This window comes from Lampris incognitus, chromosome 20 (assembly GCF_029633865.1).
Source record: "Lampris incognitus isolate fLamInc1 chromosome 20, fLamInc1.hap2, whole genome shotgun sequence".
Lineage (NCBI taxonomy): Eukaryota > Metazoa > Chordata > Actinopteri > Lampriformes > Lampridae > Lampris > Lampris incognitus.
Window position 1 is genome coordinate 1657556 of NC_079230.1, and position 22789 is coordinate 1680344.

General features: G+C 28.0%; 1 protein-coding gene across 1 annotated transcript in view; it reads left to right on the plus strand.

Moving 5' to 3' along the window:
• Positions 1-22789, plus strand: part of camta2 (calmodulin binding transcription activator 2) — a 121769-nt gene that overhangs the window by 94980 nt on the left and 4000 nt on the right. Inside the window, exons 20-22 of the mRNA XM_056300074.1 lie at positions 18516-18697; positions 18874-19078; positions 19276-19347. Of these exons, the coding sequence (XP_056156049.1) occupies positions 18516-18697; positions 18874-19078; positions 19276-19347 (459 nt within the window). The remainder of the gene's footprint in view (positions 1-18515; positions 18698-18873; positions 19079-19275; positions 19348-22789) is intronic.

The window sequence follows — 22789 nt, forward strand, 5'->3', positions numbered from 1 at the left end:
GTTGGTCCCCGGGTGCTGCACAGCAGCTGCCCACTGCTGCTAGCTACACAGCTAGGATGGGTTAAATGCACAGCGTAATTCCCCTACGGGGATCAACAAAGTATCTCAAAATAAAAAATAAAAAACAAAGTTGGCACGATGCTGCGGCAACACGGTGCTGCGGTGACACGGTGCTGCGGTGACACGGTGCTGCGGTGACACGGTGCTGCGGTGACACGGTGCTGCAGCGACATGGTGCTGCGGTGTGGTGCTGCGGTGACACGTTGCTGCGGCGACACGGTGCTGCGGTGACACGGTGCTGCGGTGACACGGTGCTGCGGTGACACGGTGCTGCGGTGACACGGTGCTGCGGTGACACGGTGCTGCAGCGACATGGTGCTGCGGTGTGGTGCTGCGGTGACACGTTGCTGCGGCGACATGGTGCTGCGGTGTGGTGCTGCGGTGACACGTTGCTGCGGCAACACGGTGCTGCGGTGACACGTTGCTGCGGCAACACGGTGCTGCGGTGACACGGTGCTGCGGTGACACGGTGCTGCGGCGTGGTGCTGTGGTGACACGGTGCTGCGGCGACACGGTGCTGCGGCGTGGTGCTGTGGTGACACGGTGCTGCGGCGTGGTGCTGCGATGACACGGTGCTGGAGCGACACGGTGCTGCGGCTTGGTGCTGTGGCGTGGTGACACGGTGCTGCGGCGTGGTGCTGCGGCGACACGGTGCTGCGGCGTGGTGCTGTGGCGTGGTGCTGTGGTGACACGGTGCTGCGGCGTGGTGCTGCGGCGACACGGTGCTGCGGCGTGGTGCTGTGGTGACACGGTGCTGCGGCGTGGTGCTGCGATGACACGGTGCTGGGGCGACACGGTGCTGCGGCTTGGTGCTGCGGCGTGGTGACACGGTGCTGCGGCGTGGTGCTGCGGCGACACGGTGCTGCGGCGTGGTGCTGTGGTGACACGGTGCTGCGGCGTGGTGCTGCGATGACACGGTGCTGGGGCGACACGGTGCTGCGGCTTGGTGCTGCGGCGTGGTGACACGGTGCTGCGGCGTGGTGCTGCGGCGACACGGTGCTGCGGCGTGGTGCTGCGGCGTGGTGCTGTGGTGACACGGTGCTGCGGCAACACGGTGCTGCGGCGTGGTGCTGCGGTGACACCTGCTTAGTAATTTGATTAATATGTATTTAAGTTAGTAATATCGTAGTAATTTGATTAATATGTTAGTAAGTTAGTAATATGTTGGTAAATTGATTAATATGTTAGTAATTTAGTAATACCATAGTAATTTGATTAATATGTTTGGAAGTTAGTAATATGTTAGTAATTTGATTAATATGTTAGTAAGTTGGTAATATCATAGTAATTTGATTAATTTGTTAGTAAGTTAGTAATATGTTAGTAATTTGATTAATATGTTAGTAAGTTAGTAATATGTTGGTAAATTGATTAATATGTTAGGAAGTTAGTAATATGTTAGTAATTTGATTAATTTGTTAGTAAGTTGGTAATATCATAGTAATTTGATTAATATGTTAGTAAGTTGGTAATATCATAGTAGTTTGATTAATTTGTTAGTAAGTTAGTAATATGTTAGGAAATTGATTAATATGTTAGTAAGTTGGTAATATAGTAATTTGATTAATATGTTAGGAAGTTAGTAATATGTTAGGAAATTGATTAATATTTTAGTAAGTTATTAATATCGTAGTAATTTGATTAATATGTTAGTAAGTTAGTAATATGTTAGTAATTTGATTAATATGTTAGTAAGTTGGTAATATAATAATTTGATTAATATGTTAGTAAGTTAGTAATATGTTAGGAAATTGATTAATATGTTAGTAAGTTAGTAATATAGTAATTTGATTAATATGTTAGGAAGTTAGTAATATGTTAGGAAATTGATTAATATGTTAGTAAGTTGGTAATATAGTAATTTGATTAATATGTTAGTAAGCTAGTAATATGTTAGGAAATTGATTAATACGTTAGTAAGTTAGTAATATAGTAATTTGATTAATATGTTAGGAAGTTAGTAATATGTTAGGAAATTGATTAATATGTTAGTAAGTTGGTAATATCGTAGTAATTTGATTAATTTGTTAGTAAGTTAGTAATATGTTAGTAATTTGATTAATATGTTAGTAAGTTGGTAAAATGTTAGGAAATTGATTAATATGTTAGTAAGTTGGTAATATCATAGTAATTTGATTAATATGTTAGTAAGTTAGTAATATGTTAGGAAATTGATTAATATGTTAGTAAGTTGGTAATATCATAGTAATTTGATTAATATGTTAGTAAGTTGGTAATATCATAGTAATTTGATTAATATGTTAGTAAGTTAGTAATATGTTAGGAAATTTATTAATATGTTAGTATGTTGGTAATATAGTAATTTGATTAATATGTTAGTAAGTTAGTAATATGTTAGGAAATTGATTAATATGTTAGTAAGTTAGTAATATGTTAGGAAATTGATTAATATGTTAGTAAGTTGGTAATATCATAGTAATTTGATTAATATGTTAGGAAGTTAGTAATATGTTAGGAAATTGATTAATATGTTAGTAAGTTGGTAATATCATAGTAATTTGATTAATATGTTAGTAAGTTAGTAATATGTTAGTAATTTGATTAATATGTTAGTAAGTTAGTAATATGTTAGGAAATTGATTAATATGCTAGTATGTTGGTAATATAGTAATTTGATTAATATGTTAGTAAGTTAGTAATATGTTAGGAAATTGATTAATATGTTAGTAAGTTAGTAATATGTTAGGAAATTGATTAATATGTTAGTAAGTTGGTAATATAGTAATTTGATTAGTATGTTAGAAGTTAGTAATATGTTAGGAAATTGATTAATATGTTAGTAAGTTGGTAATATCATAGTAATTTGATTAATATGTTAGTAAGTTAGTAATATGTTAGTAATTTGATTAATATGTTAGTAAGTTAGTAATATGTTAGGAAATTTATTAATATGTTAGTATGTTGGTAATATAGTAATTTGATTAATATGTTAGTAAGTTAGTAATATGTTAGGAAATTGATTAATATGTTAGTAAGTTAGTAATATGTTAGGAAATTGATTAATATGTTAGTAAGTTGGTAATATCATAGTAATTTGATTAATATGTTAGGAAGTTAGTAATATGTTAGGAAATTGATTAATATGTTAGTAAGTTGGTAATATCATAGTAATTTGATTAATATGTTAGTAAGTTAGTAATATGTTAGTAATTTGATTAATATGTTAGTAAGTTAGTAATATGTTAGGAAATTGATTAATATGCTAGTATGTTGGTAATATAGTAATTTGATTAATATGTTAGTAAGTTAGTAATATGTTAGGAAATTGATTAATATGTTAGTAAGTTGGTAATATCATAGTAATTTGATTAATATGTTAGTAAGTTAGTAATATGTTAGTAATTTGATTAATATGTTAGTAAGTTAGTAATATGTTAGGAAATTGATTAATATGCTAGTATGTTGGTAATATAGTAATTTGATTAATATGTTAGTAAGTTAGTAATATGTTAGGAAATTGATTAATATGTTAGTAAGTTAGTAATATGTTAGGAAATTGATTAATATGTTAGTAAGTTGGTAATATAGTAATTTGATTAGTATGTTAGAAGTTAGTAATATGTTAGGAAATTGATTAATATGTTAGTAAGTTGGTAATATCATAGTAATTTGATTAATATGTTAGTAAGTTAGTAATATGTTAGTAATTTGATTAATATGTTAGTAAGTTGGTAATATCATAGTAATTTGATTAATATGTTAGTAAGTTAGTAATATGTTAGGAAATTGATTAATATGTTAGAAAGTTGGTAATATCGTAGTAATTTGATTAATATGTTAGTAAGTTAGTAATATGTTAGTAATTTGATTAATATGTTAGTAAGTTGGTAATATAATAATTTGATTAATATGTTAGTAAGTTAGTAATATGTTAGGAAATTGATTAATATGTTAGTAAGTTAGTAATATAGTAATTTGATTAATATGTTAGGAAGTTAGTAATATGTTAGGAAATTGATTAATATGTTAGTAAGTTGGTAATATAGTAATTTGATTAATATGTTAGTAAGCTAGTAATATGTTAGGAAATTGATTAATACGTTAGTAAGTTAGTAATATAGTAATTTGATTAATATGTTAGGAAGTTAGTAATATGTTAGGAAATTGATTAATATGTTAGTAAGTTGGTAATATCGTAGTAATTTGATTAATTTGTTAGTAAGTTAGTAATATGTTAGTAATTTGATTAATATGTTAGTAAGTTGGTAAAATGTTAGGAAATTGATTAATATGTTAGTAAGTTGGTAATATCATAGTAATTTGATTAATATGTTAGTAAGTTAGTAATATGTTAGGAAATTGATTAATATGTTAGTAAGTTGGTAATATCATAGTAATTTGATTAATATGTTAGTAAGTTGGTAATATCATAGTAATTTGATTAATATGTTAGTAAGTTAGTAATATGTTAGGAAATTTATTAATATGTTAGTATGTTGGTAATATAGTAATTTGATTAATATGTTAGTAAGTTAGTAATATGTTAGGAAATTGATTAATATGTTAGTAAGTTAGTAATATGTTAGGAAATTGATTAATATGTTAGTAAGTTGGTAATATCATAGTAATTTGATTAATATGTTAGGAAGTTAGTAATATGTTAGGAAATTGATTAATATGTTAGTAAGTTGGTAATATCATAGTAATTTGATTAATATGTTAGTAAGTTAGTAATATGTTAGTAATTTGATTAATATGTTAGTAAGTTAGTAATATGTTAGGAAATTGATTAATATGCTAGTATGTTGGTAATATAGTAATTTGATTAATATGTTAGTAAGTTAGTAATATGTTAGGAAATTGATTAATATGTTAGTAAGTTAGTAATATGTTAGGAAATTGATTAATATGTTAGTAAGTTGGTAATATAGTAATTTGATTAGTATGTTAGAAGTTAGTAATATGTTAGGAAATTGATTAATATGTTAGTAAGTTGGTAATATCATAGTAATTTGATTAATATGTTAGTAAGTTAGTAATATGTTAGGAAATTGATTAATATGTTAGTAAGTTGGTAATATCATAGTAATTTGATTAATATGTTAGTAAGTTAGTAATATGTTAGGAAATTGATTAATATGTTAGTAAGTTGGTAATATCGTAGTAATTTGATTAATATGTTAGTAAGTTAGTAATATGTTAGTAATTTGATTAATATGTTAGTAAGTTGGTAATATCATAGTAATTTGATTAATATGTTAGTAAGTTAGTAATATGTTAGGAAATTGATTAATATGTTAGTAAGTTAGTAATATGTTAGGAAATTGATTAATATGTTAGTAAGTTGGTAATATCATAGTAATTTGATTAATATGTTAGGAAGTTAGTAATATGTTAGGAAATTGATTAATATGTTAGTAAATTGGTAATATCATAGTAATTTGATTAATATGTTAGTAAGTTAATAATATGTTAGGAAATTGATTAATATGTTAGTAAGTTAGTAATATGTTAGGAAATTGATTAATATGTTAGTAAGTTGGTAATATCATAGTAATTTGATTAATATGTTAGTAAGTTAGTAATATGTTAGGAAATTGATTAATATGTTAGTAAGTTGGTAATATCATAGTATATTGATTAATATGTTAGGAAGTTAGTAATATGTTAGGAAATTGATTAATATGTTAGTAAATTGGTAATATCATAGTAATTTGATTAAAATGTTAGTAAGTTAATAATATGTTAGGAAATTGATTAATATGTTAGTAAGTTAGTAATATGTTAGGAAATTGATTAATATGTTAGTAAGTTGGTAATATCATAGTAATTTGATTAATATGTTAGTAAGTTAGTAATATGTTAGGAAATTGATTAATATGTTAGTAAGTTGGTAATATAGTAATTTGATTAGTATGTTAGAAGTTAGTAATATGTTAGGAAATTGATTAATATGTTAGTAAGTTGGTAATATCATAGTAATTTGATTAATATGTTAGTAAGTTAGTAATATGTTAGTAATTTGATTAATATGTTAGTAAGTTGGTAATATCATAGTAATTTGATTAATATGTTAGTAAGTTAGTAATATGTTAGGAAATTGATTAATATGTTAGTAAGTTGGTAATATCGTAGTAATTTGATTAATATGTTAGTAAGTTAGTAATATGTTAGTAATTTCATTAATATGTTAGTAAGTTAATAATATGTTAGTAATTTGATTAATATGTTAGTAAGTTGGTAATATGTTAGGAAATTGATTAATATGTTAGTAAGTTAGTAATATCATAGTAATTTGACTAATATGTTAGTAAGTTGGTAATATCATAGTAATTTGATTAATATGTTAGTAAGTTAGTAATATGTTAGGAAATTGATTAATATGTTAGTAAGTTAGTAATATGTTAGGAAATTGATTAATATGTTAGTAAGTTGGTAATATCATAGTAATTTGATTAATATGTTAGTAAGTTAGTAATATGTTAGGAAATTGATTAATATGTTAGTAAATTGGTAATATCATAGTAATTTGATTAATATGTTAGTAAGTTAATAATATGTTAGGAAATTGATTAATATGTTAGTAAGTTAGTAATATGTTAGGAAATTGATTAATATGTTAGTAAGTTGGTAATATCATAGTAATTTGATTAATATGTTAGTAAGTTAGTAATATGTTAGTAATTTGATTAATATGTTAGTAAGTTAGTAATATGTTAGGAAATTGATTAATATGCTAGTATGTTGGTAATATAGTAATTTGATTAATATGTTAGTAAGTTAGTAATATGTTAGGAAATTGATTAATATGTTAGTAAGTTAGTAATATGTTAGGAAATTGATTAATATGTTAGTAAGTTGGTAATATAGTAATTTGATTAGTATGTTAGAAGTTAGTAATATGTTAGGAAATTGATTAATATGTTAGTAAGTTGGTAATATCATAGTAATTTGATTAATATGTTAGTAAGTTAGTAATATGTTAGTAATTTGATTAATATGTTAGTAAGTTGGTAATATCATAGTAATTTGATTAATATGTTAGTAAGTTAGTAATATGTTAGGAAATTGATTAATATGTTAGTAAGTTGGTAATATCGTAGTAATTTGATTAATATGTTAGTAAGTTAGTAATATGTTAGTAATTTGATTAATATGTTAGTAAGTTGGTAATATCATAGTAATTTGATTAATATGTTAGTAAGTTAGTAATATGTTAGGAAATTGATTAATATGTTAGTAAGTTAGTAATATGTTAGGAAATTGATTAATATGTTAGTAAGTTGGTAATATCATAGTAATTTGATTAATATGTTAGTAAGTTAGTAATATGTTAGGAAATTGATTAATATGTTAGTAAATTGGTAATATCATAGTAATTTGATTAATATGTTAGTAAGTTAATAATATGTTAGGAAATTGATTAATATGTTAGTAAGTTAGTAATATGTTAGGAAATTGATTAATATGTTAGTAAGTTGGTAATATCATAGTAATTTGATTAATATGTTAGTAAGTTAGTAATATGTTAGGAAATTGATTAATATGTTAGTAAGTTGGTAATATCATAGTATATTGATTAATATGTTAGGAAGTTAGTAATATGTTAGGAAATTGATTAATATGTTAGTAAATTGGTAATATCATAGTAATTTGATTAATATGTTAGTAAGTTAATAATATGTTAGGAAATTGATTAATATGTTAGTAAGTTAGTAATATGTTAGGAAATTGATTAATATGTTAGTAAGTTGGTAATATCATAGTAATTTGATTAATATGTTAGTAAGTTAGTAATATGTTAGGAAATTGATTAATATGTTAGTAAGTTGGTAATATAGTAATTTGATTAGTATGTTAGAAGTTAGTAATATGTTAGGAAATTGATTAATATGTTAGTAAGTTGGTAATATCATAGTAATTTGATTAATATGTTAGTAAGTTAGTAATATGTTAGTAATTTGATTAATATGTTAGTAAGTTGGTAATATCATAGTAATTTGATTAATATGTTAGTAAGTTAGTAATATGTTAGGAAATTGATTAATATGTTAGTAAGTTGGTAATATCGTAGTAATTTGATTAATATGTTAGTAAGTTAGTAATATGTTAGTAATTTCATTAATATGTTAGTAAGTTAATAATATGTTAGTAATTTGATTAATATGTTAGTAAGTTGGTAATATGTTAGGAAATTGATTAATATGTTAGTAAGTTAGTAATATCATAGTAATTTGACTAATATGTTAGTAAGTTGGTAATATCATAGTAATTTGATTAATATGTTAGTAAGTTAGTAATATGTTAGGAAATTGATTAATATGTTAGTAAGTTAGTAATATGTTAGGAAATTGATTAATATGTTAGTAAGTTGGTAATATCATAGTAATTTGATTAATATGTTAGTAAGTTAGTAATATGTTAGGAAATTGATTAATATGTTAGTAAATTGGTAATATCATAGTAATTTGATTAATATGTTAGTAAGTTAATAATATGTTAGGAAATTGATTAATATGTTAGTAAGTTAGTAATATGTTAGGAAATTGATTAATATGTTAGTAAGTTGGTAATATCATAGTAATTTGATTAATATGTTAGTAAGTTAGTAATATGTTAGGAAATTGATTAATATGTTAGTAAGTTGGTAATATCATAGTAATTTGATTAATATGTTAGGAAGTTAGTAATATGTTAGGAAATTGATTAATATGTTAGTAAGTTGGTAATATCATAGTAATTTGATTAATATGTTAGTAAGTTAGTAATATGTTAGGAAATTGATTAATATGTTAGTAAGTTAGTAATATGTTAGGAAATTGATTAATATGTTAGTAAGTTGGTAATATCATAGTAATTTGATTAATATGTTAGGAAGTTAGTAATGTGTTAGGAAAATGATTAAGATGTTAGTAAATTGGTAATATCATAGTAATTTGATTAATATGTTAGTAAGTTAATAATATGTTAGGAAATTGATTAATATGTTAGTAAGTTAGTAATATGTTAGGAAATTGATTAATATGTTAGTAAGTTGGTAATATCATAGTAATTTGATTAATATGTTAGTAAGTTAGTAATATGTTAGGAAATTGATTAATATGTTAGTAAGTTGGTAATATCATAGTATATTGATTAATATGTTAGGAAGTTAGTAATATGTTAGGAAATTGATTAATATGTTAGTAAATTGGTAATATCATAGTAATTTGATTAATATGTTAGTAAGTTAATAATATGTTAGGAAATTGATTAATATGTTAGTAAGTTAGTAATATGTTAGGAAATTGATTAATATGTTAGTAAGTTGGTAATATCATAGTAATTTGATTAATATGTTAGTAAGTTAGTAATATGTTAGGAAATTGATTAATATGTTAGTAAGTTGGTAATATAGTAATTTGATTAGTATGTTAGAAGTTAGTAATATGTTAGGAAATTGATTAATATGTTAGTAAGTTGGTAATATCATAGTAATTTGATTAATATGTTAGTAAGTTAGTAATATGTTAGTAATTTGATTAATATGTTAGTAAGTTGGTAATATCATAGTAATTTGATTAATATGTTAGTAAGTTAGTAATATGTTAGGAAATTGATTAATATGTTAGTAAGTTGGTAATATCGTAGTAATTTGATTAATATGTTAGTAAGTTAGTAATATGTTAGTAATTTCATTAATATGTTAGTAAGTTAATAATATGTTAGTAATTTGATTAATATGTTAGTAAGTTGGTAATATGTTAGGAAATTGATTAATATGTTAGTAAGTTAGTAATATCATAGTAATTTGACTAATATGTTAGTAAGTTGGTAATATCATAGTAATTTGATTAATATGTTAGTAAGTTAGTAATATGTTAGGAAATTGATTAATATGTTAGTAAGTTAGTAATATGTTAGGAAATTGATTAATATGTTAGTAAGTTGGTAATATCATAGTAATTTGATTAATATGTTAGTAAGTTAGTAATATGTTAGGAAATTGATTAATATGTTAGTAAATTGGTAATATCATAGTAATTTAATTAATATGTTAGTAAGTTAATAATATGTTAGGAAATTGATTAATATGTTAGTAAGTTAGTAATATGTTAGGAAATTGATTAATATGTTAGTAAGTTGGTAATATCATAGTAATTTGATTAATATGTTAGTAAGTTAGTAATATGTTAGTAATTTGATTAATATGTTAGTAAGTTAGTAATATGTTAGGAAATTGATTAATATGCTAGTATGTTGGTAATATAGTAATTTGATTAATATGTTAGTAAGTTAGTAATATGTTAGGAAATTGATTAATATGTTAGTAAGTTAGTAATATGTTAGGAAATTGATTAATATGTTAGTAAGTTGGTAATATAGTAATTTGATTAGTATGTTAGAAGTTAGTAATATGTTAGGAAATTGATTAATATGTTAGTAAGTTGGTAATATCATAGTAATTTGATTAATATGTTAGTAAGTTAGTAATATGTTAGTAATTTGATTAATATGTTAGTAAGTTGGTAATATCATAGTAATTTGATTAATATGTTAGTAAGTTAGTAATATGTTAGGAAATTGATTAATATGTTAGTAAGTTGGTAATATCGTAGTAATTTGATTAATATGTTAGTAAGTTAGTAATATGTTAGTAATTTGATTAATATGTTAGTAAGTTGGTAATATCATAGTAATTTGATTAATATGTTAGTAAGTTAGTAATATGTTAGGAAATTGATTAATATGTTAGTAAGTTAGTAATATGTTAGGAAATTGATTAATATGTTAGTAAGTTGGTAATATCATAGTAATTTGATTAATATGTTAGTAAGTTAGTAATATGTTAGGAAATTGATTAATATGTTAGTAAATTGGTAATATCATAGTAATTTGATTAATATGTTAGTAAGTTAATAATATGTTAGGAAATTGATTAATATGTTAGTAAGTTAGTAATATGTTAGGAAATTGATTAATATGTTAGTAAGTTGGTAATATCATAGTAATTTGATTAATATGTTAGTAAGTTAGTAATATGTTAGGAAATTGATTAATATGTTAGTAAGTTGGTAATATCATAGTATATTGATTAATATGTTAGGAAGTTAGTAATATGTTAGGAAATTGATTAATATGTTAGTAAATTGGTAATATCATAGTAATTTGATTAATATGTTAGTAAGTTAATAATATGTTAGGAAATTGATTAATATGTTAGTAAGTTAGTAATATGTTAGGAAATTGATTAATATGTTAGTAAGTTGGTAATATCATAGTAATTTGATTAATATGTTAGTAAGTTAGTAATATGTTAGGAAATTGATTAATATGTTAGTAAGTTGGTAATATAGTAATTTGATTAGTATGTTAGAAGTTAGTAATATGTTAGGAAATTGATTAATATGTTAGTAAGTTGGTAATATCATAGTAATTTGATTAATATGTTAGTAAGTTAGTAATATGTTAGTAATTTGATTAATATGTTAGTAAGTTGGTAATATCATAGTAATTTGATTAATATGTTAGTAAGTTAGTAATATGTTAGGAAATTGATTAATATGTTAGTAAGTTGGTAATATCGTAGTAATTTGATTAATATGTTAGTAAGTTAGTAATATGTTAGTAATTTCATTAATATGTTAGTAAGTTAATAATATGTTAGTAATTTGATTAATATGTTAGTAAGTTGGTAATATGTTAGGAAATTGATTAATATGTTAGTAAGTTAGTAATATCATAGTAATTTGACTAATATGTTAGTAAGTTGGTAATATCATAGTAATTTGATTAATATGTTAGTAAGTTAGTAATATGTTAGGAAATTGATTAATATGTTAGTAAGTTAGTAATATGTTAGGAAATTGATTAATATGTTAGTAAGTTGGTAATATCATAGTAATTTGATTAATATGTTAGTAAGTTAGTAATATGTTAGGAAATTGATTAATGTGTTAGTAAATTGGTAATATCATAGTAATTTGATTAATATGTTAGTAAGTTAATAATATGTTAGGAAATTGATTAATATGTTAGTAAGTTAGTAATATGTTAGGAAATTGATTAATATGTTAGTAAGTTGGTAATATCATAGTAATTTGATTAATATGTTAGTAAGTTAGTAATATGTTAGGAAATTGATTAATATGTTAGTAAGTTGGTAATATCATAGTAATTTGATTAATATGTTAGGAAGTTAGTAATATGTTAGGAAATTGATTAATATGTTAGTAAATTGGTAATATCATAGTAATTTGATTAATATGTTAGTAAGTTAATAATATGTTAGGAAATTGATTAATATGTTAGTAAGTTAGTAATATGTTAGGAAATTGATTAATATGTTAGTAAGTTGGTAATATCATAGTAATTTGATTAATATGTTAGTAAGTTAGTAATATGTTAGGAAATTGATTAATATGTTAGTAAGTTGGTAATATCGTAGTAATTTGATTAATATGTTAGTACGTTAGTAATATCGTAGTAATTTGATTAATATGTTAGTAAGTTGGTAATATCATAGTAATTTGATTAATATGTTAGTAAGTTAGTAATATGTTAGTAATTTGATTAATATATTAGTAAGTTAGTAATATGTTAGTAATTTGATTAATATGTTAGTAAGTTAGTAATATCGTAGTAATTTGATTAATTGTTAGTAAGTTAGTAATAACGTAGTAATTTGATTAATATGTTAGTAATTTAATAATATGTTAGGAAATTGATTAATATGTTAGTAAGTTGGTAATATCATAGTAATTTGATTAATATGTTAGTAAGTTAGTAATATGTTAGGAAATTGATTAATATGTTAGTAAGTTGGTAATATCATAGTAATTTGATTAATATGTTAGTAAGTTAGTAAAATGTTAGGAAATTGATTGATATGTTAGTATGTTGGTAATATAGTAATTTGATTAATATGTTAGTAAGTTAGTAATATGTTAGGAAATTGATTAATATGTTAGTAAGTTGGTAATATCATAGTAATTTGATTAATATGTTAGTAAGTTAGTAATATGTTAGGAAATTGATTAATATGTTAGTAAGTTGGTAATATCATAGTAATTTGATTAATATGTTAGTAAGTTGGTAATATCATAGTAATTTGATTAATATGTTAGTAAGTTAGTAATATGTTAGGAAATTGATTAATATGTTAGTATGTTGGTAATATAGTAATTTGATTAATATGTTAGTAAGCTAGTAATATGTTAGGAAATTGATTAATATGTTAGTAAGTTAGTAATATGTTAGGAAACTGATTAATATGTTAGTAAGTTGGCAATATCATAGTAATTTGATTAATATGTTAGGAAGTTAGTAATATGTTAGGAAATTGATTAATATGTTAGTAAGTTATTAATATCATAGTAATTTGATTAATATGTTAGTAAGTTAGTAATATGTTAGGAAATTGATTAATATGTTAGTAAGTTGGTAATATCATAGTAATTTGATTAATATGTTAGTAAGTTAGTAATATGTTAGTAATTTGATTAATATGTTAGTAAGTTAGTAATATGTTAGGAAATTGATTAATATGCTAGTATGTTGGTAATATAGTAATTTGATTAATATGTTAGTAAGTTAGTAATATGTTAGGAAATTGATTAATATGTTAGTAAGTTAGTAATATGTTAGGAAATTGATTAATATGTTAGTAAGTTGGTAATATAGTAATTTGATTAGTATGTTAGGAAGTTAGTAATATGTTAGGAAATTGATTAATATGTTAGTAAGTTGGTAATATCATAGTAATTTGATTAATATGTTAGTAAGTTAGTAATATGCTAGGAAATTGATTAATATGTTAGTAAGTTGGTAATATCATAGTAATTTGATTAATATGTTAGTAAGTTAGTAATATGTTAGGAAATTGATTAATATGTTAGTATGTTGGTAATATCGTAGTAATTTGATTAATATGTTAGTAAGTTAGTAATATGTTAGTAATTTGATTAATATGTTAGTAAGTTAATAATATGTTAGTAATTTGATTAATATGTTAGTAAGTTCGTAATATGTTAGGAAATTGATTAATATGTTAGTAAGTTAGTAATATCATAGTAATTTGATTAATATGTTAGTAAGTTAGTAATATGTTAGGAAATTGATTAATATGTTAGTAAGTTGGTAATATCATAGTAATTTGATTAATATGTTAGTAAGTTGGTAATATCATAGTAATTTGATTAATATGTTAGTAAGTTAGTAATATGTTAGGAAATTGATTAATATGTTAGTATGTTGGTAATATAGTAATTTGATTAATATGTTAGTAAGTTAGTAATATGTTAGGAAATTGATTAATATGTTAGTAAGTTAGTAATATGTTAGGAAATTGATTAATATGTTAGTAAGTTGGTAATATCATAGTAATTTGATTAATATGTTAGGAAGTTAGTAATATGTTAGGAAATTGATTAATATGTTAGTAAGTTGGTAATATCATAGTAATTTGATTAATATGTTAGTAAGTTAGTAATATGTTAGTAATTTGATTAATATGTTAGTAAGTTAGTAATATGTTAGGAAATTGATTAATATGCTAGTATGTTGGTAATATAGTAATTTGATTAATATGTTAGTAAGTTAGTAATATGTTAGGAAATTGATTAATCTGTTAGTAAGTTAGTAATATGTTCGGAAATTGATTAATATGTTAGTAAGTTGGTAATATAGTAATTTGATTAGTATGTTAGGAAGTTAGTAATATGTTAGGAAATTGATTAATATGTTAGTAAGTTGGTAATATCATAGTAATTTGATTAATATGTTAGTAAGTTAGTAATATGTTAGGAAATTGATTAATATGTTAGTAAGTTGGTAATATAGTAATTTGATTAATATGTTAGTAAGTTAGTAATATGTTAGGAAATTGATTAATATGTTAGTAAGTTGGTAATATCGTAGTAATTTGATTAATATGTTAGTAAGTTAGTAATATGTTAGTAATTTGATCAATATGTTAGTAAGTTAATAATATGTTAGTAATTTGATTAATATGTTAGTAAGTTGGTAATATGTTAGGAAATTGATTAATATGTTAGTAAGTTAGTAATATCATAGTAATTTGACTAATATGTTAGTAAGTTGGTAATATCATAGTAATTTGATTAATATGTTAGTAAGTTAGTAATATGTTAGGAAATTGATTAATATGTTAGTAAGTTAGTAATATGTTAGGAAATTGATTAATATGTTAGTAAGTTGGTAATATCATAGTAATTTGATTAATATGTTAGTAAGTTAGTAATATGTTAGTAATTTGATTAATATGTTAGTAAGTTAGTAATATGTTAGGAAATTGATTAATATGCTAGTATGTTGGTAATATAGTAATTTGATTAATATGTTAGTAAGTTAGTAATATGTTAGGAAATTGATTAATATGTTAGTAAGTTAGTAATATGTTAGGAAATTGATTAATATGTTAGTAAGTTGGTAATATAGTAATTTGATTAGTATGTTAGGAAGTTAGTAATATGTTAGGAAATTGATTAATATGTTTGTAAGTTGGTAATATCATAGTAATTTGATTAATATGTTAGTAAGTTAGTAATATGCTAGGAAATTGATTAATATGTTAGTAAGTTGGTAATATCATAGTAATTTGATTAATATGTTAGTAAGTTAGTAATATGTTAGGAAATTGATTAATATGTTAGTAAGTTGGTAATATCGTAGTAATTTGATTAATATGTTAGTAAGTTAGTAATATGTTAGTAATTTGATTAATATGTTAGTAAGTTAATAATATGTTAGTAATTTGATTAATATGTTAGTAAGTTCGTAATATGTTAGGAAATTGATTAATATGTTAGTAAGTTAGTAATATCATAGTAATTTGATTAATATGTTAGTAAGTTAGTAATATGTTAGGAAATTGATTAATATGTTAGTAAGTTGGTAATATCATAGTAATTTGATTAATATGTTAGTAAGTTGGTAATATCATAGTAATTTGATTAATATGTTAGTAAGTTAGTAATATGTTAGGAAATTGATTAATATGTTAGTATGTTGGTAATATAGTAATTTGATTAATATGTTAGTAAGTTAGTAATATGTTAGGAAATTGATTAATATGTTAGTAAGTTAGTAATATGTTAGGAAATTGATTAATATGTTAGTAAGTTGGTAATATCATAGTAATTTGATTAATATGTTAGGAAGTTAGTAATATGTTAGGAAATTGATTAATATGTTAGTAAGTTGGTAATATCATAGTAATTTGATTAATATGTTAGTAAGTTAGTAATATGTTAGTAATTTGATTAATATGTTAGTAAGTTAGTAATATGTTAGGAAATTGATTAATATGCTAGTATGTTGGTAATATAGTAATTTGATTAATATGTTAGTAAGTTAGTAATATGTTAGGAAATTGATTAATCTGTTAGTAAGTTAGTAATATGTTCGGAAATTGATTAATATGTTAGTAAGTTGGTAATATAGTAATTTGATTAGTATGTTAGGAAGTTAGTAATATGTTAGGAAATTGATTAATATGTTAGTAAGTTGGTAATATCATAGTAATTTGATTAATATGTTAGTAAGTTAGTAATATGTTAGGAAATTGATTAATATGTTAGTAAGTTGGTAATATAGTAATTTGATTAATATGTTAGTAAGTTAGTAATATGTTAGGAAATTGATTAATATGTTAGTAAGTTGGTAATATCGTAGTAATTTGATTAATATGTTAGTAAGTTAGTAATATGTTAGTAATTTGATCAATATGTTAGTAAGTTAATAATATGTTAGTAATTTGATTAATATGTTAGTAAGTTGGTAATATGTTAGGAAATTGATTAATATGTTAGTAAGTTAGTAATATCATAGTAATTTGACTAATATGTTAGTAAGTTGGTAATATCATAGTAATTTGATTAATATGTTAGTAAGTTAGTAATATGTTAGGAAATTGATTAATATGTTAGTAAGTTAGTAATATGTTAGGAAATTGATTAATATGTTAGTAAGTTGGTAATATCATAGTAATTTGATTAATATGTTAGTAAGTTAGTAATATGTTAGGAAATTGATTAATATGTTAGTAAGTTGGTAATATCATAGTAAATTGATTAATATGTTAGTAAGTTAGTAATATGTTAGGAAATTGATTAATATGTTAGTAAGTTGGTAATATCATAGTAATTTGATTAATATGTTAGGAAGTTAGTAATATGTTAGGAAATTGATTAATATGTTAGTAAATTGGTAATATCATAGTAATTTGATTAATATGTTAGTAAGTTAATAATATGTTAGGAAATTGATTAATATGTTAGTAAGTTAGTAATATGTTAGGAAATTGATTAATATGTTAGTAAGTTGGTAATATCATAGTAATTTGATTAATATGTTAGTAAGTTAGTAATATGTTAGGAAATTGATTAATATGTTAGTAAGTTAGTAATAACGTAGTAATTTGATTAATATGTTAGTAAGTTAGTAATATCGTAGTAATTTGATTAATATATTAGTAAGTTAGTAATATTGTAGTAATTTGATTAATATGTTAGTAAGTTAGTAATATGTTAGTAATTTGATTAATATGTTAGTAAGTTGTTAATATCATAGTCTACTACTACTACTTTCGGCTGCTCCCGTTAGGGGTCGCCACAGCGGATCATCCGTTTCCATTTCTTAAGTTGGTAATATCATAGTAATTTGATTAATATGTTAGTAAGTTAGTAATATGTTAGTAATTTGATTAATATATTAGTAAGTTAGTGATATCGTAGTAATTTGATTATGTTAGTTAGTTAGTAATATCGTAGTAATTTGATTAATATGTTAGTAAGTTAGTAATAACGTAGTAATTTGATTAATATATTAGTAAGTTAGTAATATTGTAGTAATTTGATTAATACATTAGTAAGTTAGTAATATGTTAGTAATTTGATTAATATGTTAGTAAGTTAGTAATATCGTAGTAATTTGATTAATATGTTAGTAAGTTAGTAATATCGTAGTAATTTGATTAATTTGTTAGTAATTTAGTATTATCGTAGTAATTTGATTAATATGTTAGTAATTTGATTAATATGTTAGTAATTTGATTAGTATGTTAGTAATTTGGTTGTTTTATTACTTCTGCTTGTTATCATTTTTATGTAAGTATCTTACCTGTGTTTTGGCACCTGTGATGTATTGTTTGTGTGTGTGTGTGTGTTATTTTTCATTGTTTTTGTGTTCGAGTATATTGTAGAAGAGGTCTCTACCTCAGTGTATTTCCGAGACTAAATAAAGGTTGAATGAATGAATATCTCTGGCTATAAGTATAGAGGACAGCGTGTGGGAGTCTTGTTCTAAAATATTTGTGCAAAAAAAAAATTTGTAAAAAAAAAAACACTACTTGTGTTTTGCCGAATACCGAATTGGGATTTGATTCCACCCCTAGTGGGTCCTGCTGTGTACCATCAGCAGCCAGCCCCCCGGGGCCTCAGGCCACGGTTTACACGACGCAGACTGAGCCACTGTTGTCATGGTTACCTTTCCAGGTGGACATGGCAACACTAGCGGAGCAGATCATTGAGGCAACTCCTGAACGAATCAAGCTGGAGGATTTCTCCAGGGGGGCGGAGTCTCCACTCAGAGAGAGGCGGGACAATCCACCCATCCAAGACACCTGGTTGGCCACCTACTTGGACACGGTCGACGCCCACACACACTCAACTCCGAGGTAAACCCCACCCATCTACTCCACCAAACGTTGTGCTGTGTTGCTGTGGATGAACCCACTCAGAACCACACCAGTCTGATAACACAGGTGACCTGTTGAATCCGTTACAAAGTCCCTAAGCACCGTGTGTGTGTGTGTGTGTGTGTGTGTGTGTGTGTGTGTGTGTGTGTGTGTAGGTGTGTGTGTCCCCCGTCCCCCCTCAGTTCCCTGGCCCTGCAGAGGTTAAGACCACCCTCCTCAGCAGCATGGGCGGAGTTTCTGAATGCCTCAACCAATGGGAGGATGGAAAGAGACTTTGCCCTCCTCACCCTGACAGACAGTGAGCAGAGAGAGCTGTACGAGGCAGCCCGCATCATCCAGAACGCCTTCAGGAGGTACAAGGTAATAAAACAAACACACACAAGCACAGAGCCAGGGGCTCTAGAACTTGTGGATTTACAAATCCAGGTGTGTTTGGTTTGGAAGTCAGAGGGACAAGTTTAATCCAACGACCAACACCATATCTACTAATTATCTAGTGCTAATTGTCCTTTTTATGAAGTCTCTCTCTCTCTCTCTCTCTCTCTCTCTCTCTGCAGGGTCGAAGGTTAAAGGAACAGCAGGACATGGCTGCAGCTGTCATTCAGAGGTGTTACAGAAAGTATAAACAGGTGAGAGACAGACAGACAGCTAGATAGACAGACAGACAGACAGACAGATAGACAGACAGACAGACAGACAGACAGACAGATAGACAGACACAGACAGACAGACAGACAGACAGACAGACAGACAGATAGATAGATAGACAGACAGACAGACAGACAGACAGACAGCTAGATAGATAGATAGATAGATAGATAGATAGATAGATAGATAGATAGATAGATAGATAGATAGATAGATAGATAGATAGATAGATGGGGTAGAAAGACAGACAAAGATGAATAGACAGACTAAGAGACAGACGAAGATGTGTTTTTAATGTTTGTTTTGAAGCTTAACTAACACTGCACTAACATACTTTACTTTCTTTTACTCTGTACCCCAACCCTTTTCCCTTTCTTCTTTTCACTGTTTCTCTCCATTTATGTCTGTCTGTCCATCTCTCTCTCAATTTGTCTCTCTTTCTTGCCTTGCTAGCTAACTTGGATAGCTCTGAAGGTAATGCGGCTAACCAGTAGATGTGGTATTGTGCAGTTAGTGTGTCATATTGTGTGTGTGCATGTGTGTTTGTGCATTATATGACCTGTGTGTAGGAAGCTACCAGACTAGAAGATTTATAGTCAGCCTTGTCTCTCTGTTTTCTTTGTGACTGTGTTCGGGAGCCACTTGGTAAGATAAAGCTGCACCAGTCTAAACCAAGAAGGTAAAGCGCCACAGTTTCCGTTTTTACCATGAAAAGTTTCTGGCAGTGGAGGGAAACTGTAATAACACACTACACCGTCTCAGAGTGTAAAACCAAACCAGCAATGATGAGAAAAGTGTCAGACAAACCATATCCGGTTTGGACTGAAGCTGTTGACTAAACTGTGAAAAGGAGCTTTGACATGGAAATAGCTGAAGCACGTAATTCTCAATCAGCAGTGCTTTATTCTGTAAATGAAGCTGAATCTGGTCCCCTGGTTTGAAACCAGAAGACAGCCATGTAGGGATGTTTTAAGACTGTTTCTCCTTAATTGTCAATACTCAGACTCTGTAGAATAAGTTTGATTCAAAGATACATCCCAGGATGCACTGGGACACAGCATCAGTGATGTTTCTTGAGGTCCTCAGGTGTTTCGGTCTTTCTACATCATACACCCTCTCTCAGGTGACCCAGCCAGGGTTGATCAGGCCTGGCTTGTGTCCCAGCAGCATTGGCCCACAGATCACTCCTTCTGATCCAAAGCCATCTGGAGGCGCTCTCTGCAGCCTCCATGGAAGACTTGATGGCTTTCTTTTTAGCAGCCCCAGTGATGCCAAGTAGAGTGTAGACCTTGCACAGGGAGCAGCCAGCAAAGCCTCTACACCCCACTTCCATGGGCTCACAATGCGCCTTCCAGCCTCTTCTCTGGCACTGATCCACCAACTCCTGGTACTTGGATCACTTCTGCTCATTTGCCTCTTCCATTCGGTCCTCCCAGGAAACAGTCAGCTCTATAAGGACAATGATAGTTGTCATCGTCAGAAGCCACCTGTCTGCATCTTCCTTTGCTGTTGATTGGATGATTCTGGCTGCATCCTCGTCAAACTGGCACCACACTCTGTGCTGGCTTGCTGGGGGCCACTTGATCCGACTCTGCTGAACTACCCTGCTGGGAGCCAGAGAGCTTTGCACACGGAGGTTCTGGACTCTGTGGGGTGTCTTTGGGCCGGGCTCCCCCGCGTCTCACCAGGAGTGGATCCTGTGTGCTGCGCTGCGCCCCCCTGCACCAAGCATTTCATTCGGGCCTGATGGGTTTTAAGGCCATGCTTGTTCTTACAGACCTTGCCACAAATGCATCTTCCAATTGTAATTGATAATCTGTTTGCCAAGGTCATCCTTGTTAGGTCCATCCTGTTGGGGTGCTCATTCTCCTCCACTCTCGGGCTCCCCTGGGTACTGGGGGTATATCCCTGTATGTTTATCTGTAGCTTTGATGGGTTCATCCTCACGAAAGATGCAGGTTGGGTTGCCACCCCCTCCTGCCCCGGCTGTTGTCTTTCCAAGCTGTCAACTGTCTCTCTAGTCGTCACCAATCTGTTCAACTTTATTGTCATATGTATTTAGAATAAAATGAAATCCTTGTGTTCTGGCTCTGTCTGCCTTAACTCAAGGGCACAAGGTTATACCATCCAAAAAACAAAACAAAAAACAGACTACGTACAAAGTGAATTTGTACATTATAAACACAACATACAGTACACGATAATACAGTTCAGTTTATTTCAAGAAGAGGGAGGAACACAGGGTGACGTACAAGAGTGGAGGAAAGTGCACACAGGTGGACTATATCTTATGTAGAAGGCGCCATCTAAAAGGGATTGGAGACTGCAAGGTGGTGACAGGGGAGAACGTAGCTAGGCAGCATCGGATGGTGGTCTGTAGGATGACTTTGGAGACCAAGAAGAGGAAGCGAGTGAAGACACAGCCGAAGATCAAATGGTGGAAGTTGAAGAAGGAAGACTGTTGTGTGGAGTTCAGGCAGGAGGTAAGACAGGCACTGGGTGGTAGTGAAGAGTTGCCAGATGGCTGGAAAACCACTGCAGAAATAGTGAGGGAGACAGCTAGGAAGGTACTTGGGGTGTCATCAGGACAGAGGAAGGAAGACAAGGAGACTTGGTGGTGGAAGGAGGAAGTACAGCAAAGTATACAGAGAAAGAGGTTGGCAAAGAAGAAGTGGGATAGTCAGAGAGATGAAGAAAGTAGACAGGAGTACAAGGAGATGCAGCGTAAAGCAAAGAGAGAGGTGGCAAAGGCAAAGGCATATGGGAAGTTGTATGAGAGGTTAGACACTAAGGAAGGAGAGAGGCAAGCAAGCAACATTTTATTTATATAGCACTTTTAAAATCACACAGTTACAAAGTGCTTTACACTCCATACACAAAAAACGAATAAATACATAAAATAAATTGAATGAATATAAAACATGGCATCGGGAGTAACAGACCAAGCTAAAAAATGAAACACAACAGAAGTCAGGGGTGGGGGTCTATAAAAAGGCTTGCCTGAAAAGATGGTTTTGGAAGCCACTTAAAACAGTCCAAAGATTCAGCAAATCTAATGGATCGGGGAAGATTATTCCAGAGGCTTGGAGCCAAGACTGCAAAGGTGCGGTCACCTTTTGTTTTGCAGTTGGAGTGAGGGATGGATAAAAGACTGAGGTTTGAGGATTGGAGTGGTCGGGAATTGGAATGAGGAATGAGAAGATCAGAAATATAACTGGGGACCAGATCCTGCAGTGCTTTAAATGTAATCAATAAGATCTTATGAGTTATTCCGAATTTTACGGGAAGCCAATGGAAGGATGCAAGAATGGGGGGAATACGGGACCTATGTCTAGTTCTGGTTAGCAGTCTAGTTCTGGTTAGTAGTCTAGTTCTGGTTAGTAGTCTCGCAGCTGCATTCTGAGCCAACTGTAGACGATTTAA